The sequence below is a fragment of the Plecotus auritus genome (assembly GCF_963455305.1).
Source record: "Plecotus auritus genome assembly, chromosome: 5".
NCBI lineage: Eukaryota > Metazoa > Chordata > Mammalia > Chiroptera > Vespertilionidae > Plecotus > Plecotus auritus.
The window spans coordinates 158326293-158352148 of NC_137776.1; the positions used below are offsets into that span (position 1 = coordinate 158326293).

General features: G+C 50.1%; 1 protein-coding gene across 5 annotated transcripts in view; it reads left to right on the top strand.

Moving 5' to 3' along the window:
- Positions 1–1551: 1551 nt before the first annotated feature.
- Positions 1552–25856, top strand: part of TMOD1 (tropomodulin 1) — a 74081-nt gene continuing 49776 nt past the window's right edge. Inside the window, exons 1-3 of one of the 5 annotated variants that reach the window (XM_080669128.1) lie at positions 1668–1772; positions 7436–7614; positions 18118–18285. In XM_080669128.1, coding sequence (XP_080525254.1) covers positions 18166–18285 — 120 coding nt within the window. In that variant the 5' untranslated portion in view covers positions 1668–1772; positions 7436–7614; positions 18118–18165. Of the gene's footprint in view, positions 1773–7435; positions 7615–12553; positions 12701–14008; positions 14199–18117; positions 18286–25856 lie in introns of those variants that run through there. The other 4 variants (XM_080669125.1, XM_080669126.1, XM_080669129.1 and 1 more) reach the window with 4 other exon arrangements.

Below are 25856 nucleotides of genomic sequence, written 5' to 3' on the forward strand. Positions count from 1 at the left end.
ATGGGGCCAAAGTCGGTTTACAGTTGTATGAGAAACAGATTTTACTTTTATATTATTATTTATTAATTATTGTATTATTTTCCATGTGAACAACTGTAAACCGACTTTGGCCCCACCCTGTATATATGTAGTGGGAAAATATATTGAACATTTTCAGTAAACAAAAGGTTATCCAGAAACAAAATGGGCAATACTTTTGAACAAAATACTTCACAAAAGAGAAAAACCACTGGCCCATACACATGAAGAGGTGCTCAACCCAGTAGGACACAGGGAAATGCAAATTCAAACCTCAGTGAGATACCACAACGCACGTAGCAGAAACGGGGAATGTTTCCACTCTTGTTCATTCCGAGTGTGGCTGCGGTGTGGACTTGTGCAGAAGGAGGACACCGGTGAGGAATGTTCCCAGCAGCACTATTTGTAACAGCCAAAACCTGCAAGCAATCTAAACATCCGTTGAGAATGAGATGTACACTTAAAAATGGTGGTACACGGTGGGGTGTACATTCCTCTACAGCAAGGAGAGGAAACTACAGCCACAGGAAACAACACAATTTCACAACACAGAATTGAGCAAATGAAGGCAAATGTGGAGGGAAGAGGGAAGCAAGGAGGTGATTACTGTGAGTCAAGAAAGTCATCTTCAGGAGGGAGTGCTGAAGGAAGGGCACAAGTTAGCTTCTGGGCTTGTTGGCAATGCTGTTTCCCGACAGAGTGGTGGTTGCAACAGATGTTCTCAGAGATGGGAATTCTTGAACCTGCACACCTGGGTTGTATGCACTTGTTAGATTCCACAACCAAAGGGTTTTTAAAACATCTGGAATGTTAAATCATTGCTTTATTTTAAAATACATCCCTTGCAAAGAGCATTCTCTTACAGCTTTATGGGTTTTGTCATGTAGAGATGCATTTTAGTGGAAGATGAGATTAAAAACAGAGTGTTTCTCATTGGTAATCATACCCCAGGATTAAAAACAGCTCCTATTATTTGTTCCTACCACAAACTTTCCCATCATAACCCAACGAGATCTTACCTTCTGTCCATACAAATGGTTTTCGATGAGCCATTTTAAAACTTAAAACACTTAAAATTTGTTGGGCTTAAGTGGTTTGTTCTGGAAAACATATTAGCCTTTTAAGAACGTGGGACTTGTTTTGTTGTGGTTCTTTTACCTCGTCCTGTGGGACCCTCCGTTCTCTCAGTATAGAGACAAGACTCTCAACTCTTTGGAACTATGCGTCCACAAAGCGAGCGTTACCGCGGGGCTGCTAGTACGATGGAGAGGCGTTGCTTCAGTCCAAGGAGGTGAAGGTGCAGCAGCTGGTGGGCTGGCTTTGCACCATCCAAGAACCTTCCTAGACCCGCAGGACCGAGAATCCGCCCACCTTTTCCCAGATGATCTGCCATCACCTTAACAGCTCCTGGGACCAGTGGGAACCCGAGACTCAGGAGTGCGCTGCACCCGAGAGCCAAGCCTCCCCTCGGCCGGCCCCTGCCCAGGCCTCCCGCCGGGGTGTCGCTCCCTGGGCCGCGGCGCCCCCGAGTGGAGGGAGAGATAAGGAGGGAGAGGGCGGCGGGCGGGGCGGGGCGCGGTGACTGCGCGGAGCCGGCCCGGCCCGCCCCTGCTTCCACCCCCGAGCTTAGCGCCCGCCCGTCCGCCCCCGGCCGCACGGGAGTTCATCCAGCCCCGCGCTCCGCTCGCCCGCTGCCCGCCAGCCCGCCAGCCCGCCGCCCGCGCCCGCGCCCTCCCCCGCTGCTCTACAGCCCGGTAAGCCCCCCACCCGGCCAGGGGTCCCCCTCGCGCCCGCGGGGCTCCCTGCCCCCGCGCCGGGGCCCCAGCCATATCTGGGCAAAATATTCAGCTGTCGCCGCCGCCGCCAAGAGGGACTGAGCGTGGCTTCCTCTATAAATAGCTGCCGCCTCGGGTTGCCTCCGGGGCTGGGGAGCCCGGGGCCGGGGGTCCGGAGTCCGACGCCCCGGTCCGCTCCGCCGGCGCGAGTGGCCCTGCCCGGGCGCCCTCCTCCCTGCACCGCGGCGCCGCATCTGTACCGGGAGCGGAGAGCCGCGCCGGGCTCGGGGCCTCCCCTGCTGGGCTCCAGGTGCCCGCCCGAGCCCGCGCCGACGTGCTCCCGACAGTTTGGGGGTGCGAGAGGGGGCTTGGGTGGGCGTGGAATCCGGGTTCGGGCTGCGCCTGTTTGGCAGGAAAAGTTTCCCAAACTGCGGGAGATGAAGCGGTTTAAAGCGCCACGATGCACGCGCCTAGGTGGACCGGGAAGGAGCCTGGAGGCAGGACCCCTGGTTGCCAACTCACTGGGTAGCCTTGGCAAGCCCTCTCCGTTCTCTGGGACTCAGTTTCCCCACTGGTAGGGGCGGGATTCGGTTCCCGGGGTGAAGCGAGGAGCCTGGGCCGTGAGAGCAGCAGGACACGCTCTTGACCACGGCGCTCCCCCAACCTGTACCCCTGCTCCTGCCCGGGACGCTGGGGGCACAGGGCGCAGGGGTTCGGAGACCGGGAACTCTGGTGGTCCCTCCAACTCGGGTCGGATTCCGGGACCTACTAGGACCCCCGGGAGAGCTAGCCTGGGCCGTACCCCCTCCGGAGAAGTGCGCCCCGCGGTGATGACGGCGTCATGCTGGGTAACAGCTATCAGCTCCGCAAAGCACCTGTGACTGGAACAGCTTTAGACCCAAAGAACTGCGCAGGCCAGAGGCTCCAGGCCAGCCGCTCCCTCGCCTCAGGTGCCGTAATTACGATCAGTCTCCAAGCGGGGCAGGCACATCCCCCACCCCCACCCCCACCCCCACCCCTTCTGCTGTTAGGACCCGGCGCTTGGCCTCCACCATTGCCCTCTCAGACTTTTGGAGATGACCTGGCCCAACCACTTCTGCACCCTAATCACAGAACTAGACCCTAGCCAAAGTCCTGGGCCCTCAGCGGGAGCACCCCAAAAATCCCCGTCTGGAATTCTCCCAGGGGTGACAGCCATTTTGTTCGTGAAGGGCCACGGAGCCCCCTGCTCAAGGTCACGCGCTGAAGGACCCGCCAGGTCTGCGGCCCCCACCAGCCTTTCTCATTTCTTTCCTGACCCCTCTGCTGCTGAGACAGGTGTTGGGGATCAGTGAGCACCCCACCAATGCCCCTCTTCTTTGATCTGCTGCTGTCCAGGACTTTTTCTTGCTCGGACAATAGCACCCTCGTCCTGAAGTTTCATTTTTGTTCCTACTTCACTTTGTTATATATTTTCTCTAGTGTCATCCCAGAGCCTCACGGGTAGAATTAAGGGGAAATGGAGGCAAATAGTCAGGTTCTCATCAGTTCCAGCCACACAACAAACAGGCAGAGAGTGAAAGCAAGGAACGGGGAGGCTGCGGTTTCTGTGTATTAATTCCCTTTAATGAGCCAGCCTTTCAAACCCGTGTTTGACTGTCTTGGCCCTTGAGTTTCTCCCAGACCAAGTGGAAAGCCAGCGCCCTCTAAAAATAGCCTCCGCCCACCTTATCAGGGTCTCTCACCTTCTCCCTCCTCCAGGGGAGGGCTGCTTGCTACTGCTCAGCAAAAAACCCACAAAAACAAACAAACAAAAACGGGGAGTAGGTGGTGGCAGCTCTGAGTAAGGAAAAGCGGACTTGCCTGGAGGTTAGGTCACCTGGCTCCAGCCCCAGCTCTGCCACTCACTGAGACTGACCATGCGCAATGAGGAGGTGGGCAAGATGGTCTCTAGTGGGCCTGGAATCAAAAGGGCCTGGAGTTTCCTGGAAGGCTTTTTAACGTGAGAAGAGTGAAATGCCCTGGGATGAAATCTGGGGAACCCCCTCTGTGAAGCAGGGAGGGTGGAGTGGCTTCCCAAGAGCCTAGGTAGGAGAGGGGTTGGCAGTACCAGTTGCTGCACAAGGACAGAGGAGATGAGGGCTGAGAAGGGGCCACCAGGACTGGCAGGCAGTCATGGGTGACTGGCCAAGGCATTGCAGAGGCTTAAAAAGTGGGATCTGCTACTGCCTTACGGGGGGGTGGGGGGGGTGGGGGGGGGTGGGCCTAGTGAGCCTGCCTGTCCATCTGATCTTCAGTTTTCTCCTCTGTACAATGGGATAATAATAGCACCCATTTCATAGGGGTTGCTGTGGGAATTAAGGACGATGATGCAGGGAAAGCCCTCAGCCCAGTGCGTGGCACCTGCAGTAATATTATTAGTGCCAGTGAGGGGAAGAGGCAGGAGCTAATGGGAGCTGAAGAGGTGGAGACAGCCTACTACTCTTTCTAAAAGCTTGGATGAGAAAGGAAGGGAAGGGGAAGGTATTAGGAGATGGAGACAGGGCACAGAGGAGAGGCAGGTGTTCCTGGGATGAGGTGTGTGAGAAGAGACAGAGAAGGACCAGGAGAGAGGAAGAGGGGGAAAGAGAATCTAAGGGGTATGCACATGGGCGGACTGAGGACCTTCCTTAATAACCTGCTGAATGTACAGGCTCTAGAATCAAGCTGAGCAAAGGAAGGGTAAAGTGAGGCCCATTTATTTCTGGCTAAGATTCTCCTTGGAAGACTTCAGTATCTGCAAAGGAGGGTGCTGATGGGCCGTGAAGGGTAGTTTGACTCTGCCCGGGGGCCTCGTGACATTGGCTTGCTTATTTCTGAAATGACATCATCTATTGATGACTCCTGCTTAGCCCAGTCATAATGGCCTTTTCCAGTTAATGTTTTGATTTTTCGGTCTTACTAATGGACCAGCCAAGCTGCCAACATTTCTAAAGAGGCCAGTTCACTTTTGCTTAAAGCCAGAACATCAAATAGATCAATTATTTGGCTGCTAGGAGACATGACCAGTTTAAAGCCACAGACCTGTTTCTACAGCAAAACACGAATCAGATAGCATGATCCAGGGACCATTTCCTCTCTTTTTTTTGTTTGTAAAATCCACCTTTGGTTAATCATGACAGTACCTGACTCTCTTTGCTCCTAATGATAACGAAAGAAAGAGCTCATTGGCGTCAACCTTGGACATGTCTGGGAGGTTTTCTTGGATGTTAGGAGGTGCTAGGTCCATGTCTGATCTAAAAAACTAAACAAACTCAAGCATTTCTTTTATTTCCTCTTTTCTTACATCCTCTTGATTTTTTTCTGAGAAAAACAGATTTGTGAAAGGGCTAGACATTCCTGTGCATGAGGAGAAAAGTGGGAGGGAGGGCGAGGCAAGCCCGGTCCGTGTGTCCTGTCTCAGCTCTCCTTCTCAAGGTCCTTAGCCCGAGCCTCTCGTCACTCTGGGACTCCTAGGGTGGTGACCCTAGGGCGTTCCTGGGGATGATTCTGGTGGATGATGAGTTGTGTCCACTGGGTGTTCACTCTCCATGCCCATGGGAACCGGGGAAGCAGAAATGCCTCTTGGCCTCACCCAGCCTCCTTCATGGACTCATCTCTCCTGCCCGTTCTTAAATGTTGGTGCCGCTCTCAACCCTATTCTCCTTTCACTCCACACCCTCTTAGTATCCCATTCACTCTATGGCTCCAAGCACCCCTGTAAACTAACAACTCCCAAGTTCCTGTTTCCAGGCAGGGCTGCTCTCCTGTGACTCCTGCCAATTGGACCAAGCCAATAAAACACCCCAAAGGCACTTCACCACCAACAGGCCCAGACTCGGGCTCATCACCACGCAGTCCTCCTTTGGCATCCCCCCTCTTGGTCAACAGTAACCCCATTCACCCAGACGCCCAGCCAGAAACCTCCCTTCCCTTTGCCACCCCATTCCTTTGGTCAAAAATCCTGCCAATTCTACCTTCCTCAGTATCTCTCCTATTCATTTCTATACCCCCAGCACTACCCCAATCCATTACGTTGCCATCCCTGAGTCATTGTCAGAGACTCTGTGAAGTCTTTCCACCTCAAGTTTTTTCCCTCTATGCTGCTGTGGAAGATCTTTGTGAAATGTAGCTATGACTGTGTTGTTCCCCTCCCTTTGGGGGCTCCCCATTTCCTAACAGATCCCTTAGCATTGAACACCAGGATCATCTAAGACCTGGCCCCAAACCACTTCTCCAAAATCATCTCTTGGCACTGCCATAAATTCTTGTCAGGGTGCAAGCATACACGCCTTCATACCTCGCTGCCTTTGTCTCTGCTGTCCTTCTGCCTGGAATGCTGATCTCTCCCTTCTGAACATGGTGAACTTGTAATTACCCTTTAAAGCCAAGCTCCCATTGCCTCATCTGTGCTCCCACGGCCCCCTGAATGGACTTCAGAGAATCCACATAGTGTGCTCTAAGTGGAATCATCCACCTACATCCTTATCTTTGACTAGACTAATAGTTTTTGAGGGTAGAGTTTATGGCTCATTTATTTCTGCTCTGAGCTCTTTATAGTTTTTTTTCTTTCCTTTCTTTTTCCCCTTCCCTCCAATCCTTACCAGAGGATATGTTTAGAGAGAGGGAGGGAGGGAGGGGGGGGAGAGAGAGAGAGAGAGAGAGAAAGCGACATGACAGAGAAACATTTATCTGTTACCTCCCATATGCATCCCAAACAGGGATTGAACCCACAACCTAGGCATGTGCCCTGACCAGGAATTAAAACCCATAACCTTTTGATGTATGGGACAATGCTCCAACCAACTGAGCCACCCAGCTAGTGTGCATTTTTACTTTAATAAAAGACTGACCACTGAATGAATAAATGAATGAATGAATGAATGAATAAAAGAGTAAGCATAGGAAAGCCCTGTGATAACTATCACAGTCACACAGTATCACCCAGCATCTACCCGTGTTTTCCCATCCCACCAAACCATCAAGGCCATGAGGGCAGAAACCACACCTATTCTGGTCCCTCACCGACTCTGCAGCCCCTGTCAACCTCATCACAATAAGTAGAACAAATTCATTATCTCATTTGAAACTCGGTAGTACTGTAAGGAGGAAGGACAGGTCTTATTACTCCATTTTTGTGGATAGGACAGTGAACCCCAATAAGAACGGTTCCAGGTCATCCAGTTGGGTGTATATTCCAGAAGAAACAAATTGCTCTCCAGGGTTTGGTAAGCTTGAGAAATGAGAGCCCTTGTGTTCTATACTAGTGCTTCTCTAGTGGTTGGGTCACTCAGAATCTCATTAAAAATGCAGATTCTGGCTCAGTAGGCCTGGGAGGGACCTGAGATTCTGAATTTCTAATAAGCTCCTTGTTTCTAATGAGCTCTAATAAGCTTATTAAGTAATAAGCTTAGTAATTCCTAATAAGCTTTAACAAACACCTAGTAATGTGATGCTCACCCTGCATACCCATCCATACCGTGAGCACCAAAATGAGCGCCAGTTATCCCAAAGTTTTCCCGTGGCTGTTGCGTTTAGATAGTGTTCTTATTAAAGTCTATAAATGAATTCCGTTAAGCCCTGACTCAAAATCAAAGTCTCTTTCTGTTCTTTGTTTTGTTTTTCTTTGTTTGTTTCAAATGTAGCACACGCGGGCACCCAGAACATGATGGGGCACATGGGGAGGTGCACAAAACAGGTGCAGCACCTGCCCCTGCCCCCACCTGTGGTCAGACACGTGATGGAACTCTAGGATGGAGCATGTGATTGGTGGGAGGGGCATGCAGTGGGGCACGTGCCCATTCATCTTGCCTCCCTTTATTCAGTGAGTAAACTGGTGGGATAAATGTTTAGAAGTGGAATTGCTGAGTCAAGGGTTGGGTGCATTTTGATAGATATGGCTTCACTTGGCTTGACAGAGGGTAGTACACCCATGTAGATCTCTTCTGTGTGAGAGCACTGGTCTCCTCCACATCTTGGGAACACTGGGAGGTCTCGGACTTTTATCTTTGTCAATCTGGTAGAGGAGAACCGATGTCTCATTTCTCAACTGACTTTTCTATAGTTATGAGTAGGCTTCATATCTGTTCATAGGCTTATTAGCCATTTGTATTCTTATGTGAATTGCCTGTTTCTTTCTTCTTCCTAAGTTTTTGCTGGGCTGTTTCCTATCTATCTATCTATCTATCTATCTATCATCTATCTATCTATCTATCTATCTATCTCTTTGTCCATTAAACAAATTAACCCTTTTGTTCAATGTTCAGCAAATATCTTTTCCCTGATTTGCCATTTGCCTTTTGGCATTGTTGGTGCTAATTTTCACATGGGTTTTTCAGAAAATATAAAACCACTCTTCATAAAGGTATGAGGCAAGGTGATAAAGTTTGTGCTTATAAATGGACAACAAGAACGGGAGTGAGCTCCACAAGTTTCTCTACAAGCCAGTTTTTATCTGCCGGTGATTTTGACTTATGACCGTCAAAACGAATTATCATTCATTTATTCAACTAACCTGCCTTCAGCCCCTGAGAGGTGCAGGGCTGTGTGTTGGGCCATGGGAGACAGAGATACTTGCCCTCAAGTAGCTTTCAGTCTTGGGGTGGAGGTTTCACTGAGAGGATATCTCTGATGGCAGAACTCTGACGACCTCTCCCATTTGTATTACGACATTTGGTTGCTAGACCCCGTTTAAGCTGGTGTGGAGAAAGATGACACGGAAGAGACAGGGGCTGATGGGAGGGCACAGGGGCCTGAACTACGGAAGTTGAAGAGATGTGGGAGCAGAAGCCAGAGAATGGAGAGTGGTGTGGTTTGCAGGGCAGGTGGGCAGGGCAGTGGGGGCAGAGAGAAGATTTCAAAGTCATTTCCTGGAACCCTGTTACTTACAGTGACGGATGCAGTGACTAGGCACCATGATGACCTCAAGAGATGCAGAATAAACACAGACAGGGCCTTTCTGACTTCACCCTTTGGACATCGTTGATGGACCTGAGGACCTTCGAGGCTCAGGGTGCCCTGGGAGGGAGCTCGTAGCAACGGCAGAGAGAGATGGAGTCACTGTGTTCAGCTTCTCGGGTTTTTCAGAAGGTGCTTTCCCATGTGACTAAGAGAATGAGATCAGCTAGGAAAATAAACGCACACAGGCCCGAGAACAGTCTTTTAAAGACTGCTGGTCTCTGAGTCCCCATTCTGTCCACTCAGTGGCCCCAAACATGTTTTTCATAATAGAATCAGGTCTTGACGAGCCTTAAATCTCATCTTGTCAACTCCCAGTGGCCACATACCCGCTGTACTTTCCCAGTTATGTGATGTTCAAAAACAGACAAAGCTCATCTATGGTTTTAAAAGTCAGAATAGTAGTTACCATTTCGGGAGAAGGGTTGGGAAGGGGGTGTGAGAAAGCTGAAAATGTCCTATAACTTCAACTGAGTGGTGTTTACATAGGTGTATGCCTATGGGAAAATTCAGTCAGCTGTCCCCTTAAGATGTGCACACTTGGCTGTATAAAACCAATTCCTTATTAAAAAAGGAAAAAAAAACAAAAAAAAAAACAGCTCTCCAATGAAAAGTAGGAGCCCAGAGCTGAGCTCCAGCCTGAAGCCCAGCAAGACCATCATCACCCCTGCTGTGGCCTCTGTACTTTCATTCATGCAGCAGAGAGAGCACCCTGACTCTTGGGGCCAAGGCCTCATACTGTTGACCTACATTTGGGGGGACAGTCACTTGAGAACCCCCAGATCTTTCCATGGCTGTTCAACCCATCTAGGGCTTGCCGGGCTGGCTTGTTGGGCTGGTGCTTTGTGGGACTGAGGCAGGGGCATACAAACCAGCAAGCTGAACCGCATCATCCTTTATCTCATTTCCCCTTCATAGCACCCTTGAGAGGTACTTGTTGTGCCCTCACTTTACAAACAAATCCAGGAGACAATGAGTGACATGCCGGAGGCTGCCAAGCCAGTCAGAGCCAGGGCAGGGTTTTAGCCCAGGTCTGCAGGACCCTAGTGCAAGCTTTCACCTTTTACCAGGCTGACCCTACAGAAGGCTCATTGGTAAAGTGGAGCTAATGACCCAGCTTGCCCCCCCTCTGAGGGTAGTGGATGAAGAGACGATGCATTTGACATTACCCCAGGGATCCTTAACTGTAAGCTTCCTACGGGCTGGGGACTCCCTTATTAATTTCTGTTTCTCCCACAAAAGCCCACACTGCACAAAGTAAGCCTTCAATAAATACTCAATTAGGTTGTGGAAACTGAGATCCAGAGAGGTATAGCAACTTGCTTGAGGTCACACAGCAAGTCCTCAACCAAAGTCAGGACTTGTAACCAGCTCCGCTCCCACCTGAGCTCCTTCTGCCATTGTACATGGCCCAGCTTCCTATAGATCCAGGGGACAGGGATCCTGGGGCCTTCAAGGCGTGCATCCTGGGAAGAGGGCTGTAGGCTGTGTGGTTGCGCAGAGCCCTTTACTCATAACCCATGCTTGGTTAAATGCTCTGCAGATGCTTTCTTGAATTCTTCATTTGATCTTTGGGTTTCTATTTTTAAATGAGGCCCCATTGACAGTGGCGTATGCACCAGTGCTTGGAGCCTTGGCTCACAGGGGCACCCACCTTCTGCTGCCTCTTTGCTTCCTGGCACTCCAGCTGCCTCACCTCCTGTCACCCCCAGGTCCCACTAGGCTCTCTTCCCCATCCCCACCCAGCTTCCATTGGGGCTCTCTGCACACCCCCTCCCCATTGCATTCAGCTGGCAACTCTGGGGGGCAAGCCTCTTATCTACCCTGACCCAGGCACTTAGGATCTCCCCACTCCATGTGTTGGGGTAGTGGCCTATGGGAAGTGGAGATGCCTGGCTCAACTGGCAGCGACTGGACTTGGTGTGAACTGCTCTGAGATGTAGCACGTGGCACCTGTGTATGTAGATAGTGACATTAAATGATACATTTTAAAAACACCATGATAGATCAAGAGAGAGACCATGAGAAAGGAAAAACTTGATGTCTCAGTACCTTTAATAGCACTTTCCCCCCATTTTTGAACAAAGGACCCCACAGTCTTATTTTGCACTGGACCTGGCCAGTACCATAGCCAGCCTTGCTTGGGAGAAGCAGCAGGGCAGGGGAAGTGGCTCAGGCCTCACACAGGGCTCCCTGGAGAAGCGGGAAGGCAGGGGATTGGGACCCAGGGGGCTGGGAGAGCTTGGCACTCTCCATCCGGCTGTCTCCCTCTCCCTGTCGGTCTGGATGGCATCATGGTGACAACACACCCAGGTTACAGGGCATGTGAATCTGCAGGCCTGAGAGTGGTGGTTGTTTCATAAGCTGCAAGGGTCTCTGCACATTGGAGTGGTTGTTGGTATAATTATTGCATCGCATTTTAAGTGTTTTAAAATGTAAACATTGAGGAAGTCCCCCCTCCAAAGCTTCCATTACCCGCTATCTACCCCTTTCACACCTACCCACCCCCACCAGCCCCAGTCGAGGCCAATTTACTATCTTCCCTGTGGATCTCTGGCCTGGGATAGAATATGCTTGTCCACCCTTGCTCCTGGGGGACTGTCCCCAGGACTATGTTCCTGACTGATCTGCAGTCGTGGTGCCTTGACTCGGAGCCAGGCCAGGGCTGCGTACAGAGATGGGGAGCAGGTCAGAGGTGATTGCTGCCCTTGCCCACCCCGTCTGGGGGGCTGAGAGGTGTGGGAGCCACAGTCTCCTCTGCAAGATGGGGCAGCGCTGCTTTCAGAGGGCTGCACCGGAGAGTGTGGGGAGAGGCCACGTGCACCGATAAGGAGGCTGGGATGCTGTGTGGAGAGGCTCTTCTCTGAGGACTTGGTAGGACTTCAGACTGTGTGGAGGCGGGGGCCCCAGGCTGAAAGAACGCTGGAACACAGCCTAAAGGACTGAAATTCCAGGGTGCTCAGGGATGAGTGGTCTGGGATGGCTTCAAACCCCAGGCTGGGGAGTGTGCTGTCTGTCATAATGGGGCTGTTGAAGTTGGCTTTCAGCTTGGGAGCAGTATCAGAATTGCTTTTCACAAAGTTCATCTGGACAGGAAGGTAGGAGGATGGAGGCAGGGAGACCGTTTGGGAAGCTGCTGTAATAACATAGGTTTAAACAGGCAAGCCCCATGACCCGGAGAGGAGGGACAGACACAAAGGCCGTGAAAGAGGTAGGATTCTAGTCCAAAGGACACATAATGCCTGATTCCACTCAGGCGAGGCACATAGGGTAGTCAGAAAGTAGAATGGTGGTTGCAAGGGGCTGGGAGTGGGGGTGGAGGAGGGTGGGAGTTGGTGCTTAATGGGGACAGGGTTTCAGTTGGGGAGATGACTGGTGGTGATGATTGCACAACAATATGAATGCTACAGAAATTTACACTTAAACTAATTAAAATTTTATGTTACATATGTTTTACCACAATTAAAAAACAACAACTATACATTCAAAAAAGATAAAGACAGAGAGAGAAAGAAGGAGAGAGAGGATTGACAGGCCTGGGGACCCACCAGAGCTCAGGAGTGGGGAGGGGAGAGTGCAGGCTGACCCAGGTGTCTGGCCTGGGTGACTGATGGACGGCAGAGGTGCCATCACCCAGGTGAGGAGATGGTGGTGGAGGAGAGGTGGGCCATGCCCAGGGTCAGGCACTGAAGCCTGAGGGACACCAGGAGACGTGCCCAGCAGGGAGCCTGAGCTGGAGAGAGACCATCTGAGTCATCAGCTTATCTCTGGTAACAGACCTCACAGGGGAGATAAGAACCCCGGGGGAGTGTGAGAAGTGAGAAGAGGGCAGAGCCCAGGGGAACAGCTGGGCAAGAAGAATCCATCATCAAGGAGACTGAGAAGGAGGGAAGCAGAGGCTGAGAGTCTGAGCTCTCCTCTTGTTTGCTGTAAGGAGCAGGGACGCATTCAAGGTACCTGAGTGCTTTGAGGGGTGGGCCTCCTAAGGACTGTGGGAGGACAGGGGCCTCAGGAATCCAACATGAGCCATAGCAATGCAGGCCTGAGAGAGCAGGGACTGGGCACTTCTGGGGACACCATGTTCTCCAGCTCTCTCAGCCCAAGAATTCACACACACCCCCATGAAGACTCTCACTCCCCCCATGTCTCTTACCTCATGGCCTCAGCTCTCACACATTCACCTCCCTTCACTCCCAGCTTCCCCTACCACCTGCCTTATTCTCTCTTTATGTCCCAGTTCAGTGCTGTTATGGGTTGAATTATCTCCCTCCAAAAGTTCTACCTATAAATGTGACCTTATTTAGGAATAGGGTCTTTGTAGATGATCAAGTTCAGATAAGGTCATGAGGAAAGGCCTTAGTCTAATAGGACCGGTGTCTTTATATAAAGGGGACATTTGGACACAGACACGTACAGAACTGGGAGACGGCCAGCACAAGCCTGCGGCTCCCACAGCAGGGAGAGAGGCATGGAACACATTTGCCCTTCGAGCTCTCAGACGGAACCAGCCCTGCCAGCACCTGGATTTTGGACTTCTACCCTCCAGAACTGAGAGACATAAAGTGCTGCTGTTTAAGCCATCTGGTTTGTGGTCTTCGTTAGGGCAGCCCCGAGAAATGAATACAAATGCCAAAGAGTAAAGGAGCTCATATTCATCCAGCTCATCCTTTTTCTGGTCCCAGGCCACCTCACAGATCATTGACGTGAATCAGGCACCTGTTCTGTCCAATCTGCTGGGGGTGGGGGTGAAGATATAAAGCATGGCTGCCCCTCATAGGTGCCCCTTGAGGAGGGCTTGGGAGAGACCGCTCCTTCAAAAGGAATAGGGACTCTCAGGCACGGTGTGTTCCTGAAGCCCATGGAAGAGAGAGGCACAGACTTCAGTGGTGAGGGCGCATGGCATTACCCTTTAGCCAAAGTGTCTTCCAGCTCTGGTCGGTGTGGTTTGGTTGGTTGGAGCTTCAGTCCATTCACTGAAAGGTTGCGGGTTTGATTCCTGGTCAGGGCATCAAGCAATTGAGGTTGTGGGTTCGATCCCCGCGTGGTAACTGATCAATATTTCTCTTTCACATCTCCCCCCCCTCTCTCCCCCTCCCTCTCTCCCTCCTTACCTCCTCTCAATAAAAGCAATAAAAATATATCCTTGAGTGAGGATTAAAAAACAACAACAAAGTGTCTTCCAAAATAGAAGAGACAAAGACAGGAGGAGATGGGGTATGAAATCAACTTTGTTAATCACTCCTTCTTCGCCCACTATTCAGATGTTCACTGTGGCTGAAATAAGAAGATGGTATAAGTGGAAAATATTCATTTGAACTTGTGACTCAGCTCCTCCTGACCTCAGGGAAGTGTATGCCATAAATCAAGATGCTACTCCAGCGCCTCCTCCAAGTGTTCCCACAGGGGCGGAGGCTGGAGAAGCCATTAGCAGAAGTGACAGGACCCACTTCGGTGAGAGATTTAAAGGCTTATTTGGTTCTCCAGGAGCGTCCCTGTCTCCGACCTCTCCTTTCTGAAGCCGCTGATGGATGGCCTCAGCCCTTGACCCGTTCGTTTTTACTGTCCATCCCGCCCAGTTTTATTTCCTGGCACAGCTTGTAAATTGGTTTTTTCATATTTAGCAGCAGCAGCTTAAGGCTGCTGAGAAGCAGGGTGGCCAGACGCGCTGTTCGTGTGATATACACACCAGCTTTGAAAGACTTAAGAAGTTTTTAAACGGGTGTTAAATTTATTGAGCTGCCCCTTCCTTCTCTCAGCAGCTCTTCCTCAGGACCCGGTGTAGGAAGCAGGCAGCAGGCACTGTTCTGCTTCGGGCGGGCCATGCTGGGGGCCCTGGCAGCTTCATCGCCCTCTTCCTCCCGCTCGCTCCCCCTCTCGGGCTCCCCGCCCTCCAAGACCTGGTCACATCTTTCCGTTTTAAAGGTGGGAAAAGAGAGGATCCAAGAAGAGAAGGGACTTGCCCAGAGTTCCAAGGACACTTGTGAGACCAAAACCCACATGTGCTTGTTCCCTACTAGGACGTTCGCCAGGCACAGGGCTGGACTCCGGGAGGTGAGGACGAGTAAGACACAGGTCTACCTGGGGGAAAGGACGTCGATGATGTGCAGGGGGAGCAGGGTTGGGGGCGGGGCGACTCCAGCAGCAGCCTCACAATAAGGGCTCCCAGTGTGAGCCTGCGTTGCCATGCACCAGCCCCAGCTTTATGCCTCGCTTGCTGGTTGCCAGTTACTCCTCACAGCACCCTCGGGGGGCGTACTCTTACCCGCCCACTATATAGATAAAGACACCCAGTCCAGTGAGTCGCAATTTGCTGCAATACATGCAGAATTTCCCAGTCCACTGATGCTCACTTTACAGATGAGCAAACGGTGACCCGGAGGAGAGGAACCCCGCGAGGGTACCCTGGGGAGTTACCACAACTCTCACTCCAAGCATAGTCTTCGGAATCTCAGGCCTGTGTCCATCCATGACAACTCTTTTCTTAGGAGACAGAGGCCTTTCAGTAACAGCTATAACATACCATCTCCTCCAAGCCGTATTTTAAGGCCGAGCCTGCAGTGGGCTCTAGTAGCACAGGATTTCAGCCCCTTCTCATCCCTGCCCTTCTCCACCTCCAGTTCCCCGTCATCGACCACAGGAGGAGTCTGCTTCAGAGAGAGAAACCATGCCTGGCAGCCAAGTGGATGAGTGTGGCTTGAAGCTTAGAGCTTCAAAGTTTACCTTAGGAGTTCTCCGTGCCTCTCGGCTTATTTAACGCCATGCCTCATCACTCTGTAATATTCACAGGACACTTGACAATAGAAAGAGCCTTTTAAAATCCTCTGAAATAGGATTTTTTGATTCAACAGCACCGCTGAGTGTGTAAGTGGATTGTTATCTTTTCTTGTGTGTGCTAAGAGCGAGACTTGATCCTCGGGAAATTTAATGACGGCACCCCTCAGGATGGCCTCCCTGGAGGTCCCACCTACTTCTCTCTTCCTGCTCCCTCCCCGTTCCTTTTTTCCAAGTTGGCTTTGATATAGATTCCTTTCTCCCCTGTTCCTTCTTCCTGGTTCATCTCTCTTCAGTGTCTGTCCATGACTTTTTTAAGGATGGCCATGCAAATTATCTAGAAAATGAATCAGCTGGCCAGCTCCTGAGCCAAACCTGCCCAGCTGGTCCTGCCCCATGTCCCTCCCTGTGTGAGTCTGAGTGGCTCCTCGCTCGTGCCCCGGAGGTAAGTCCAAGGCTGTTTTCCCGACTTCGTCTCATGAGAGCCCAATTCCAGGAGCAGTTTTTCAGAGACACGTTTTCCCGGTCAAAAGGTCGGGAAATTCTGCTTGCAGTCCACCCCTCTTGGAGACATTCAGTGTGTGGAACATACCAGAATTTTTTGGAAGTCCTGCTGCCCAGAGTCCTGTGGAACTTCATGTAACCCAAACCTGTTGGAGCACCAAAAACGTGTCTTGCAACCCACGTAGGAGACACTCGTTCAGAGGTAGCTCTGTGAGTTGGTTCTGGAAGAGTCTAAGCCCTTGACTAGGGTTCTTCTTGGCCCCGGGATGGAGACCTCTCCTGGCTCCACTTAGGAAAAGCCAAATTAGGTTATTCTCTGAGAGCCTTCAGGAAGGACTTTTTCATCTATACCAGAACACTGTCAGCTGCTTCTGCTTTCTTTGGAAGTAAATAGAAATGAATGGGGGGAGGGTGGTATTTATGGCCCGAACATTGCATTCTTGGGGTCTGGTCAGAGGAAGACGTCAGGCCAAGCGAGCCATTCTTAGAGAAAAGGATGCACTGGGGTTTTCTGTATTTGGGAAGCTACATCTTTCTTATCAAGCCAGCTGTCACACACTTGGATTTCTTCTACAAATATGCCCACACATGCACAAACCCACATTAATAATGCGTATTGCTGCCTTCTGGAGTGGAGACACTTCGGTTAGCTTAGTGAGCTTCAGTTTTAGTTTATCTTGAACTACGTTAGTTGTTTTTAATTAACAGTTAATACCACCTTTGTGATTCATTCGTTGGTGGTCTTTCCCTGGTTTTTGTTTCTCTCTACTCTGGAAAATTCCATCAGTCATTTCACAGATGAGCCGTGGGTTTTGTTTGTTTGCATGGGGTGGGGGCCTCTAAAAACACAAACGGCTGTGAAGAAGGTGATACCAACTGTATACACTGGCTAGGGCTGCCATAACAAAGTACCACACACTGAGTGGCTTCAACAACAGAAATTTATTGTCTCAAAGTTCTAGAGGCTAGAAGTTCAACATCAAGGCATTGGCAAGGTTGGTTCCTTCCAAAGGCTGTGAGGGTCTGTCCCAGCCTCGCCCCCCGCTTCTGGTGGTTTGCTGGCAATCGTTGGTGTCCTTGGCTTGTGGAAGATCTCTGCCTTCATCATCTTCACATGGTGTCTCCCTGCATGCCTGGCTGCCCACATTTCCTCTTTTTATAAGGACACAGTCATGTTAAGTTAGAGGCCCACCCTTCTTCACCATGACCTCATCTAAACTAATTATATCTGCAAGGACCCTGGACCACCCCCCTCCCCCGAAGCCAATCACTTTCTCCCTCTGAGCCAGCTCCCTCAGGAGTAATATGAAGGGTCTGGAGGAGGCAGTCTCCCCTGGCCAGGACTTAGGGGATTCTATGAAAAAGGTGTTGGAATACAATGGCTAGAGCAATGCGCTGGGAAAGCCAGCAGACCCGGCTTCCAGTGCTAGTTCTGCTGCTTCACAGTGTCGTGATTTCTGGGAGTCTCTCCACCTCTCTAAGCTCAATATCCTCGCCTGCAAAATGGAGATAACAGCTAATACCTACCTCCGAGATTAAATTAGGAAATCCTTATGAATTGCCTAACGCATGAGTTGACATATGGTAGTAAGAGTTAACATTACTGCTGGCTGTTTCTTGTGAGGATTGGATGAGATATTGTAGGTGAAGGGCCTGCAGGAAGCAGGTGCTCAGTTAACCACTGATACACCCCCTCTGTTAAGAACAGCTTTGGCAGAGTTTCCAGCATTCATGTTTTCCATCGGGTGTGGGATGAAGGGTGGAGGATTGTACAGAAAAGTATTTAAACTACTTGAAGAATAAAATAGTTTTCAGGCACTCATAAGCCATTTATAATAACCAGTTACTCATAATTAGTGGTCATGCCAGTGCAATTAATTAGGATTCATTAAATTACCTGCCCTCAGGTAATAAAATTTTCACCTTGTGTGGTTTTATTATGGAATTAGTCCAAGTTAGTGCAGTATTCTGCTATAGTATCATTATCCCAACAATTCGTAAGACATGCCCAGGCCACCATGTGAATGACAAGCATTTATCTTCCCTGAGAGCAGATCCAAGAAGGGTCTTTCTAAGATCTTTCTCTTTCTGGTAGGTCTTATTTCAGCACGGAAACCCAGAAGACAAAGACAAGTTCTTCACAATGTCATACAGACGAGAACTAGAGAAATACCGCGACCTGGATGAAGATGAAATCCTCGGAGCCCTAACAGAGGACGAGCTCAGGACCCTGGAAAACGAGCTGGATGAGCTGGACCCTGATGTGAGTAGGCACCAATGGGGACCACATTGTCACAGGCACAGGGACAGCCACCATGACCACCTGCGGGAGGGACCGGTGCTATCACTTCCACTTTCCTTCAGGGCCATTACATTGGAATAACATTGCCTTTGCAGGGGTGTGTGTGTGTGTGTGTGTTGTATTCATCAGGGTTCTCTAACAGAACCAATCAGACATAAACACATAGAGAAAGATTTATGATAAGAAATTGGCTCACACAATTATGGCGGCTGACAAGTCCCAAGGTCTGCAGTCGGCAAGCTGGACACCCCGGAGAGTGGAGGGTATAGTTTTATTCCATACGCTGGCAGGAGGAGACCCAGGGTTTCAGTTCCGCTCTTCTTGATATCCCGTAACTTAAGTACTATGATGTAAATGAACAATACTTAGATGCTACAGAATAAAATCAAGATTAGAGACTAAGGGGAAAGAAAACAAAGATATTCGCTTAACACACACACACACCTGCAAACATATTCATAAGAAAATAAGGAAATACACACGGTTATAGCTGGTATTTATAACTTCTACCTTCTTCCACTACCCATTCTGTATTCCCTTTGCCTTCAGCAAGCACCTAACTGGTCACAGTTCCTTGCCTGGTTAGATGACCCACGCCTTTATCCCTGAAGGTCTGAGCTGTTAGTGGTCCTGCCTGGATTGGTTGTTGTAGTTTTTCATTGACTGTAATCACGGGACATGGTAGTTAATACTAAGAAAGCCCTAAGCAACCTCCTACTGCAGACATATGCTTCCTTACCCCCACTGTGGAGCAGCAGTCCAATTCCCCCTTGGTAATTAGGGTCAATCACCCCAGCCAATACAGAAACTCCTTCTCGGCCTATTGCTCACAAGTATGAGGAGCCCAAAGTGGCCGGGCATCAGTCTTACCTTCTCGTCCAATGGAATCATTGTTGTGTCCCTGGGAGGAAGCATTTTTTCCCTTGGGAACTAAGTCCTGAACTAAGACTTCTAGGCCAGCAGAGCATAAGGTCACAGGAACAGGAAGTGAAAATTTTGCCAGTGAGTCACTAGGGGTAGTAGTGAGCAGTGCCACCCCCATTTCTACCTTGATTGCTGGACCCATGGATCCTGGCTATGGGAGAAGCAGCTCCGTGTGTTGGACACTGATACAGAGCACATGCAGACTCCTAGAGAACTGGGGCCCAGTCCTGCAAAGATTGCCACCTAGCTAGCACTGCCCCTGTGTCTGCAAAAGCCTGTTCCACTGGTGCATCCAGGCAGCTGCTGCAGGATGGTGGGGGGGGAATGTGTCATGCAATAAGTTAACCAAGAAATAAAGGACTAGAAGAGTCTTTCACTTGTTTGATGTTTTTATCATTGCATTTCATAGCCGGCACACTTAAGAAGTGTGTTTGATGCTCAGAATTTGCCTCTGCTGTTAGAATCACAGCATCAAAAGGCGAGTGGCTCCCTGGTTATGTCTGTGGTTTGGCCAGGCACCGTGGAGCCATGAGCAGGGTTAGGGAGGATTCCTAGGAGGCCTACTAGCTAGCAGGGGCCTTCATTCCACATCTCTATCTCAGGTACGCAGGTCAACATCGGGCAAGGAGAAGGTAGATAATGAATGTTACTGAATTTAGTAAATTTTCCATTTGCTATATTTTTATATTAAAAATGGGACACTTTACACCTTTTTAAAAAAACTTGTCATTGCTCAACTGTAGTTTAATAGTGATCCATAAAAAAAGAACACTTGTGTACCATTCCACTAACCCTCAAGTAATCCCAGCTCGTGTAGAGGCAGTAGGTTAGCAGGAAAAAAGGGACTAGAGGTTAGGTGCCCCGGTTCCAACCCTGGCCCTGTCTCTTACTCCATGTGGCCTTGAACCAGTTGCTGTCCTTGCCTAGGCCTTCGTGTCCCCATCCATAAAATGATGGAATTGGTTGGTCCCTTTCAGGGTCAAGTGTCCCTGAGCTTATATCCTGGTCTTGTCTCCAGATTTGATTAAGTGGCTTCTTTCTAGACACCTAGAATCCTTGACCAGGGCCCTGGTTCGCAGGCCCCATAGAATGACAACTTCCGCCAGCAGCACACTGTCATCTTGCTATTCCCGCCCCCACCCCCCCCACCCCCGCCCGTGCCCAGCTGTGAGGAGTTGGTTCCCCTGACGAAGCTGATTAGAAGGCAGCATGGTTGGGGAGCCTTGGGTGCCTCCCCCTCCCCTGCACCATGGCTCCCTCTTAGCTTGGGTTTCAGTAAAAACTAGTGATGAGGGCAAGAGACCATCAAGCTTCCAGCTTCGTTGCTATAAAATTATTCTGTTCTAATTCTATCCTAGATCATTGCTGCAGGAACAAACAGCTTTAAAAAGTGAGGACAAGGGGGGATGTGCTACTTGTAGTCAATGCAGTGAACATGGCTCGGTTACCTGCCAGGCGCCAGGCCCTGTGCCGGCTGCCGACAGGGGAGCCCGGTGGGGATTCTGCCCCGCAGGCGCTCAGTCCCGTGGGCAGCAGATGTCATATAAACTCCGTTCTAAATGGGAGCAGACAGGAGCTCAGGAAGAGAACTAATCCTTACTGGCGGGAGGCTTCACAGAACAGGCGATATTGGAACTGGGCCGTGGGTTTTTCTAAGTCAAGAATAAAAACAAAGAATTCTAGGCGGAGTGAAGGCCGTGAGCAAAGGGTCTTGTACAGCAGGGACCTAGGGGCAGGGAGTCTCAGTATGTTTCTGTGGAGGGTTTGGTGGGCTTGCTGTCTCAGGATCAGGACAGATGGGCCAGCGGAGATGCCAGATGCCAGGAGATGAGTGAGAGGTGGAAGGGGCTCACATGGGAGCCCTGTTGTCCTGCCCAGCCTGTGGTAGCAGAGTTCTTTTCTGACGACAAGAAAGGGCTCCTGCCCCTCCCCACAACCCTCCCAACATATTGCAGAATCTTTGCTGTTCCCAGGGTGAAGCGCATGATGACAGGGTCAGAGGCAAGCATCAGAGCTGGGAGTGGGCAGGGGACAGGTGAAGGAACCCTCTCAGAACCCAGGGTAAGCCCCCAAGGACTGCTTGATTTCCAGCGGGGAGCTCTGTTTCACTTGGAGACTGGCAGAGAGCTCCCACAGTGCCTCCGCCCCAACTCTCAGGGTACCTGGCCCCAGCAGCAGGTCCCCAAGGCTCTGTACCGCCCACACAGTCGGCTCCCTGGAGCCCTTCTCCCAGGGGATTTGCAGGAAGGGATGCTTGTGTCCATTGGAGGGATGGAGACCCTGGGGCTCCGAGAGCTGACAGTGCGCCGGGTGTCACAGGACCAGGCGTGGAGGCTCGGATTTCTCCTAGGGAGGAAGGTAACTGTGTATTTGGATTGGGGAGTAGGTTGGGCAATTTGAGACCTGTGGTTTCTAAATGAACATTTTCAAAGACCCCTTTCTCTCTAAGTTCAATGAAAAGAAAAGAGAAATCAGAGAGAGGAGAGGAGATAACCGAGGCCAGTGGGTTTTTTGTCCCAGCCACACAATCGGGCCCTTCATGGAGTGTCTCTGTTACCTGATTTGCAAGTCAGTATGTGAGTTTTGAAAAGATCTAGTGGGCCTCCCTCCCTTCTGAGAGCACAAAGATTCCAGCTCACATTTCACCCGCCCTTGGCCCAGGTTCTGCAATCACAACGGGGAGAGGCCGAAGGTATGCGGACCATGAGAGACATCGGAGCCGGCTGGCCTGTATGGGCACAGGGGCCAGCAGGTGTCCAACCCTCCCACTTGCAGAGCGGGAGCTGAGCCCAGCCAGGGAGAGGAACTTACTCTCGGTCACACGTCCACACAGAACCGGGCCAGACCCAGGCCACTGTCTTCTCTGTTATGCTCTTAGCGGCACAGCTACGATGTGAACTCTTAGAACAATATCCTCCTGTTTTAATTTTTGTTTCACAAGTGCTTATATGGCACTTTCTATGTGCAGACACTGTTCTTAGCACTTTGACAATATTCATTCAACTATCATCATAATCCTACAATGCAGACACCACTATCATCCCCTTACAGACAAGAAAGTGAGAGTAGCTCAGTTGATAAGAGCATCGTCCCAATACACCAAGGTTGCAGGTTCCATCCCTGGTCAAGGCACATACAAAAATCAATGAATGCAAAAATAAGTGGAACAACAAACCCTTCTCTCCCCCCCCCCCCGCCCCCCAATCAATATATATATATAAAGAAAACTGAGAGGTGCCCTAGCTGGTTTGGCTCAGTGGATAGAGTGTCGACCTGCGGACTGAAGGGTCCCGGGTTTGATTCCAGCCAAGGGCACATGCCTGGGTCGCAGGCTCGATCCCCAGTAGGGGGCGTGCAGGAGGCCTCTGATCAATGATTCTCTCTCATCATTGATGTTTCTCTCCCTTCCTCTCTGAAATAAATAAAGATATATTTTTTTAAAAAAGGAAAGAAAACAGAGAGGTGAAGTAACTTGTTTACGTCCCAAACCCAGACAGGGGCTGAGCCCTGACACTGTTCTACGAGTTCACATCTTAGCCGCACCACTAGAAAGCTTCATCGGAGCCTCCAGGAAGCCAGTGTGAGCCACAGATGTGCTCTGGTCTGTCGTTGGGGACTGTGCTGTATGTAGTCATCTTCCTTTCCTCCTGGAGACAACCTGAGATGCAGACGTTCATGTTCACTCCTGGCTTTGTTTCCAGTGTAGGCACGTGCTGTCCCCTCTTGGAGTCTGTCTTCTCTCTGCAGAGTGGCTGCAGCCAGCCTCAGGCCCTCGGACACCCCTCCAGCTCTCAGCATCCATGCCTTTCTCTTTATTTTCTTTTAAAAATTGAGTTGAAATTGATATATAACATCGTATACGTTTTAGGTCTACAACATAATGACTCAATTCTTGTATATATTACAAAATAATCACCCCAATAAGTCTAACATCTGTCACCACCCATAGTTACAATTCTTTTTCTAACCATCCATGGTTTTATGAACAATAGCTGGCCGTCTTTAGTTTTTTTCAACTGCAGTTGATATACAATATAATGTTAGTTTCAGGGGTACAACATAGTAAGTAGACATTTATATAACGCAGGACGTGATCACCCCAACAAGTCCTGGCAGTCCTGTTACTTGAATTCTGCTCAGGCTTCAGGGGGTTATGTTTTCAATGATGCAATTGTTAAGCCCCAGTGTCATGTGACAGAGCAGAGTACTCGGAGTTGGAAAGCAGCTATGTTTGCAGCAGAGGACTCTAGACTTGTGTACGTTTGGAAAAAGAAAAAGTCCCCGGAGCTTTCTATCTCTCCGCGGCCTGGAAAAACTCGAGCTTATCATGAGATTGTTGCACTTGGACTCCCACGGGAGAGGAATGCTCCATGTGCTAAAAGTATCCACTGCTGACCGATTCCCCAAGAGGATCTGCCCTTTCTCGTCTCTCTGGAGTTAAGTGGATGCTGCTCTGAAGCTGAGCCAACTCCTCGGTTCAGATTGCCCTTGTACCAGGCAGCGGGGAGAACAGGCAACGCATGCAGACGTTCTGGAATGGCAAGCGCACACGTTTCTATAGGGTCACCTGGTAGTTAACATTTCCTGGGTATGCCGTGGGCAAAGCCCTGCGTGGATTATCTCCTTCAGTCTTCCGAGAGGTTTTGTTATCAGCCCCATTTTAAATATGGGGAAACTGAGGCTTAGAGAGATGAAGTGACCTGCCCAGGATGCAACACAGTGGTGCTGGGGTTCCAGACTCGGCAGGCATGACCCTGTAGCCTGCGCTGTTCCCCACCGCCTGCTGTGCACACGTGTGGGAGGGGCCTGCGCATTACCAGCAACTTGTTTTTCTCAGTTCGATGTCCTTTGAAGTTATGTTATTGTTACGATAAATATTAATCTCAAGAAAAGAGGGAAAGCACCAACACAAAGACTTTCATTATAAATATTGCTTGTTAATGAGGCTTTGGGAAAAAGAATACTTTTTAAAGTACTAGTATTTCAGTTAAAAAATCAAAATATTTGCAGGAGAGAAGATGGTAGAGGTAATTCCAACCTTGTAAAGAAATTGGGTCCTAAGAGTTGACTTTGAAGACAGCCATTGGGAATCTGTGACACGTTATAACCACAGAAACAACCATGGAATTGACAGGCCCCCTGCAAAGCCGGAAGTAATAATAGCGATAGCAGCAGTGAGGACTATTGTTCTCTCGTGAGGTCGTCTTGCATGCCAGGTGCTGTACCCAGTGTGCTGTGGGAACCATCACATAAAACTTCTGCACGGATCCCAGGCGGTTGCTGCTCACAGGCTGGGGTTAGCACCATTCTAAGATAAGGAAGTGGATGCCCAGAATCACACAGCTAGTCAGTGATAGACCACATTCAGCAGCTCTGCCCTCCTTAGCCCACGATGTATCAAGAGTTCAGAGAAAAGGGGCCATGAACTATAGGGAGAAATGATGGAGGAGAAAACCTAGAACTGTAGAATCTCAGAGCTAGAAACACACTTAGGGACTACCTAACCCTCCCTTCCCCAGCCGGCATATACATACATACAGCAAGAAAAAACCCTGATTTCAGGAGTCCCTCTTGGACACGTGTCATTTACTTGGTGTTTCATGGATCCCATCAAACCTCATACCATCCTGTGAGGGAAGTATTAGCAGGACCATTTCAGTGATGAAAACGCAAAAACAACCCTGAGCCCAGAGAGGGGACAGGACTTGTTCAAGGTCACACAGCGAGTCGGCCGCAGAGCCGAGATGAGAGCCTGGGACTTCCTGCGCCACCACAGGGCTTTCCACCAGATTCCAAAACAGAGTGGCATCCTCCCTACTCATGCCCAGATCGTGACCTGTAAGCCAGAGGACCTCTTGGCCACGAAGGAAGCCGCCAAGTTTGGTCCACAGGGCCGTGATTCTCCCTTGTAACACAAACCGGCAGATTCACAAGCCTGGGACAGAAGTAAACAGTTGAAATAGAAAGAAATAAATCTCTGTTCTAAAAATAGGCACATATCCTTAGAAACACTGCGGGCTGTTCACAGAGCCAAGGATGGGCCTGGGGTGGGGGGACAGTGAGGGTGAGTGGAGCCAGGTGTCAGTGTGACCCCACCCTGCCTCTGTCTTCTGACCCCATGACCACCTCCCCCTCACCCCTCTCCGACCTCCCCAGAATGCCCTCCTTTTCCCTCCATCCCCCTCCTCTCTGCTGCCGCTTGCTGGGGGACTTCTTGGACCTGGAACCCTTCATTCAAGATGGAATCCTTTCATTTTTCAAGGCTGAACCTCCCGTCGCTCCCTTGCTAAGCCTTCCCGACACCAGCCCCACCAAGCCCTCAGCTCAGCACCTGCCACAGAGGATGCTGGGCCATTTCCGTTTTGATTTTGACATTTTTAATAGGAAACATTCCAAACATATAGGAGAGTACAGAATATACCTATACTAGTATTTCCATCATCCAAATTTAACAAATATAACATTTTTTTATCTTATTTGATTCAAATCACCCTTAAAAAGAAAAATTATCACTATGAAGTTTAAACCCAGTCTCCCCCACCCTTGCAGTTTCTTCCCCATCTCTCCCACTCTAGTGAACACTTTCTATTTGAGGGGCAGCAAATCAA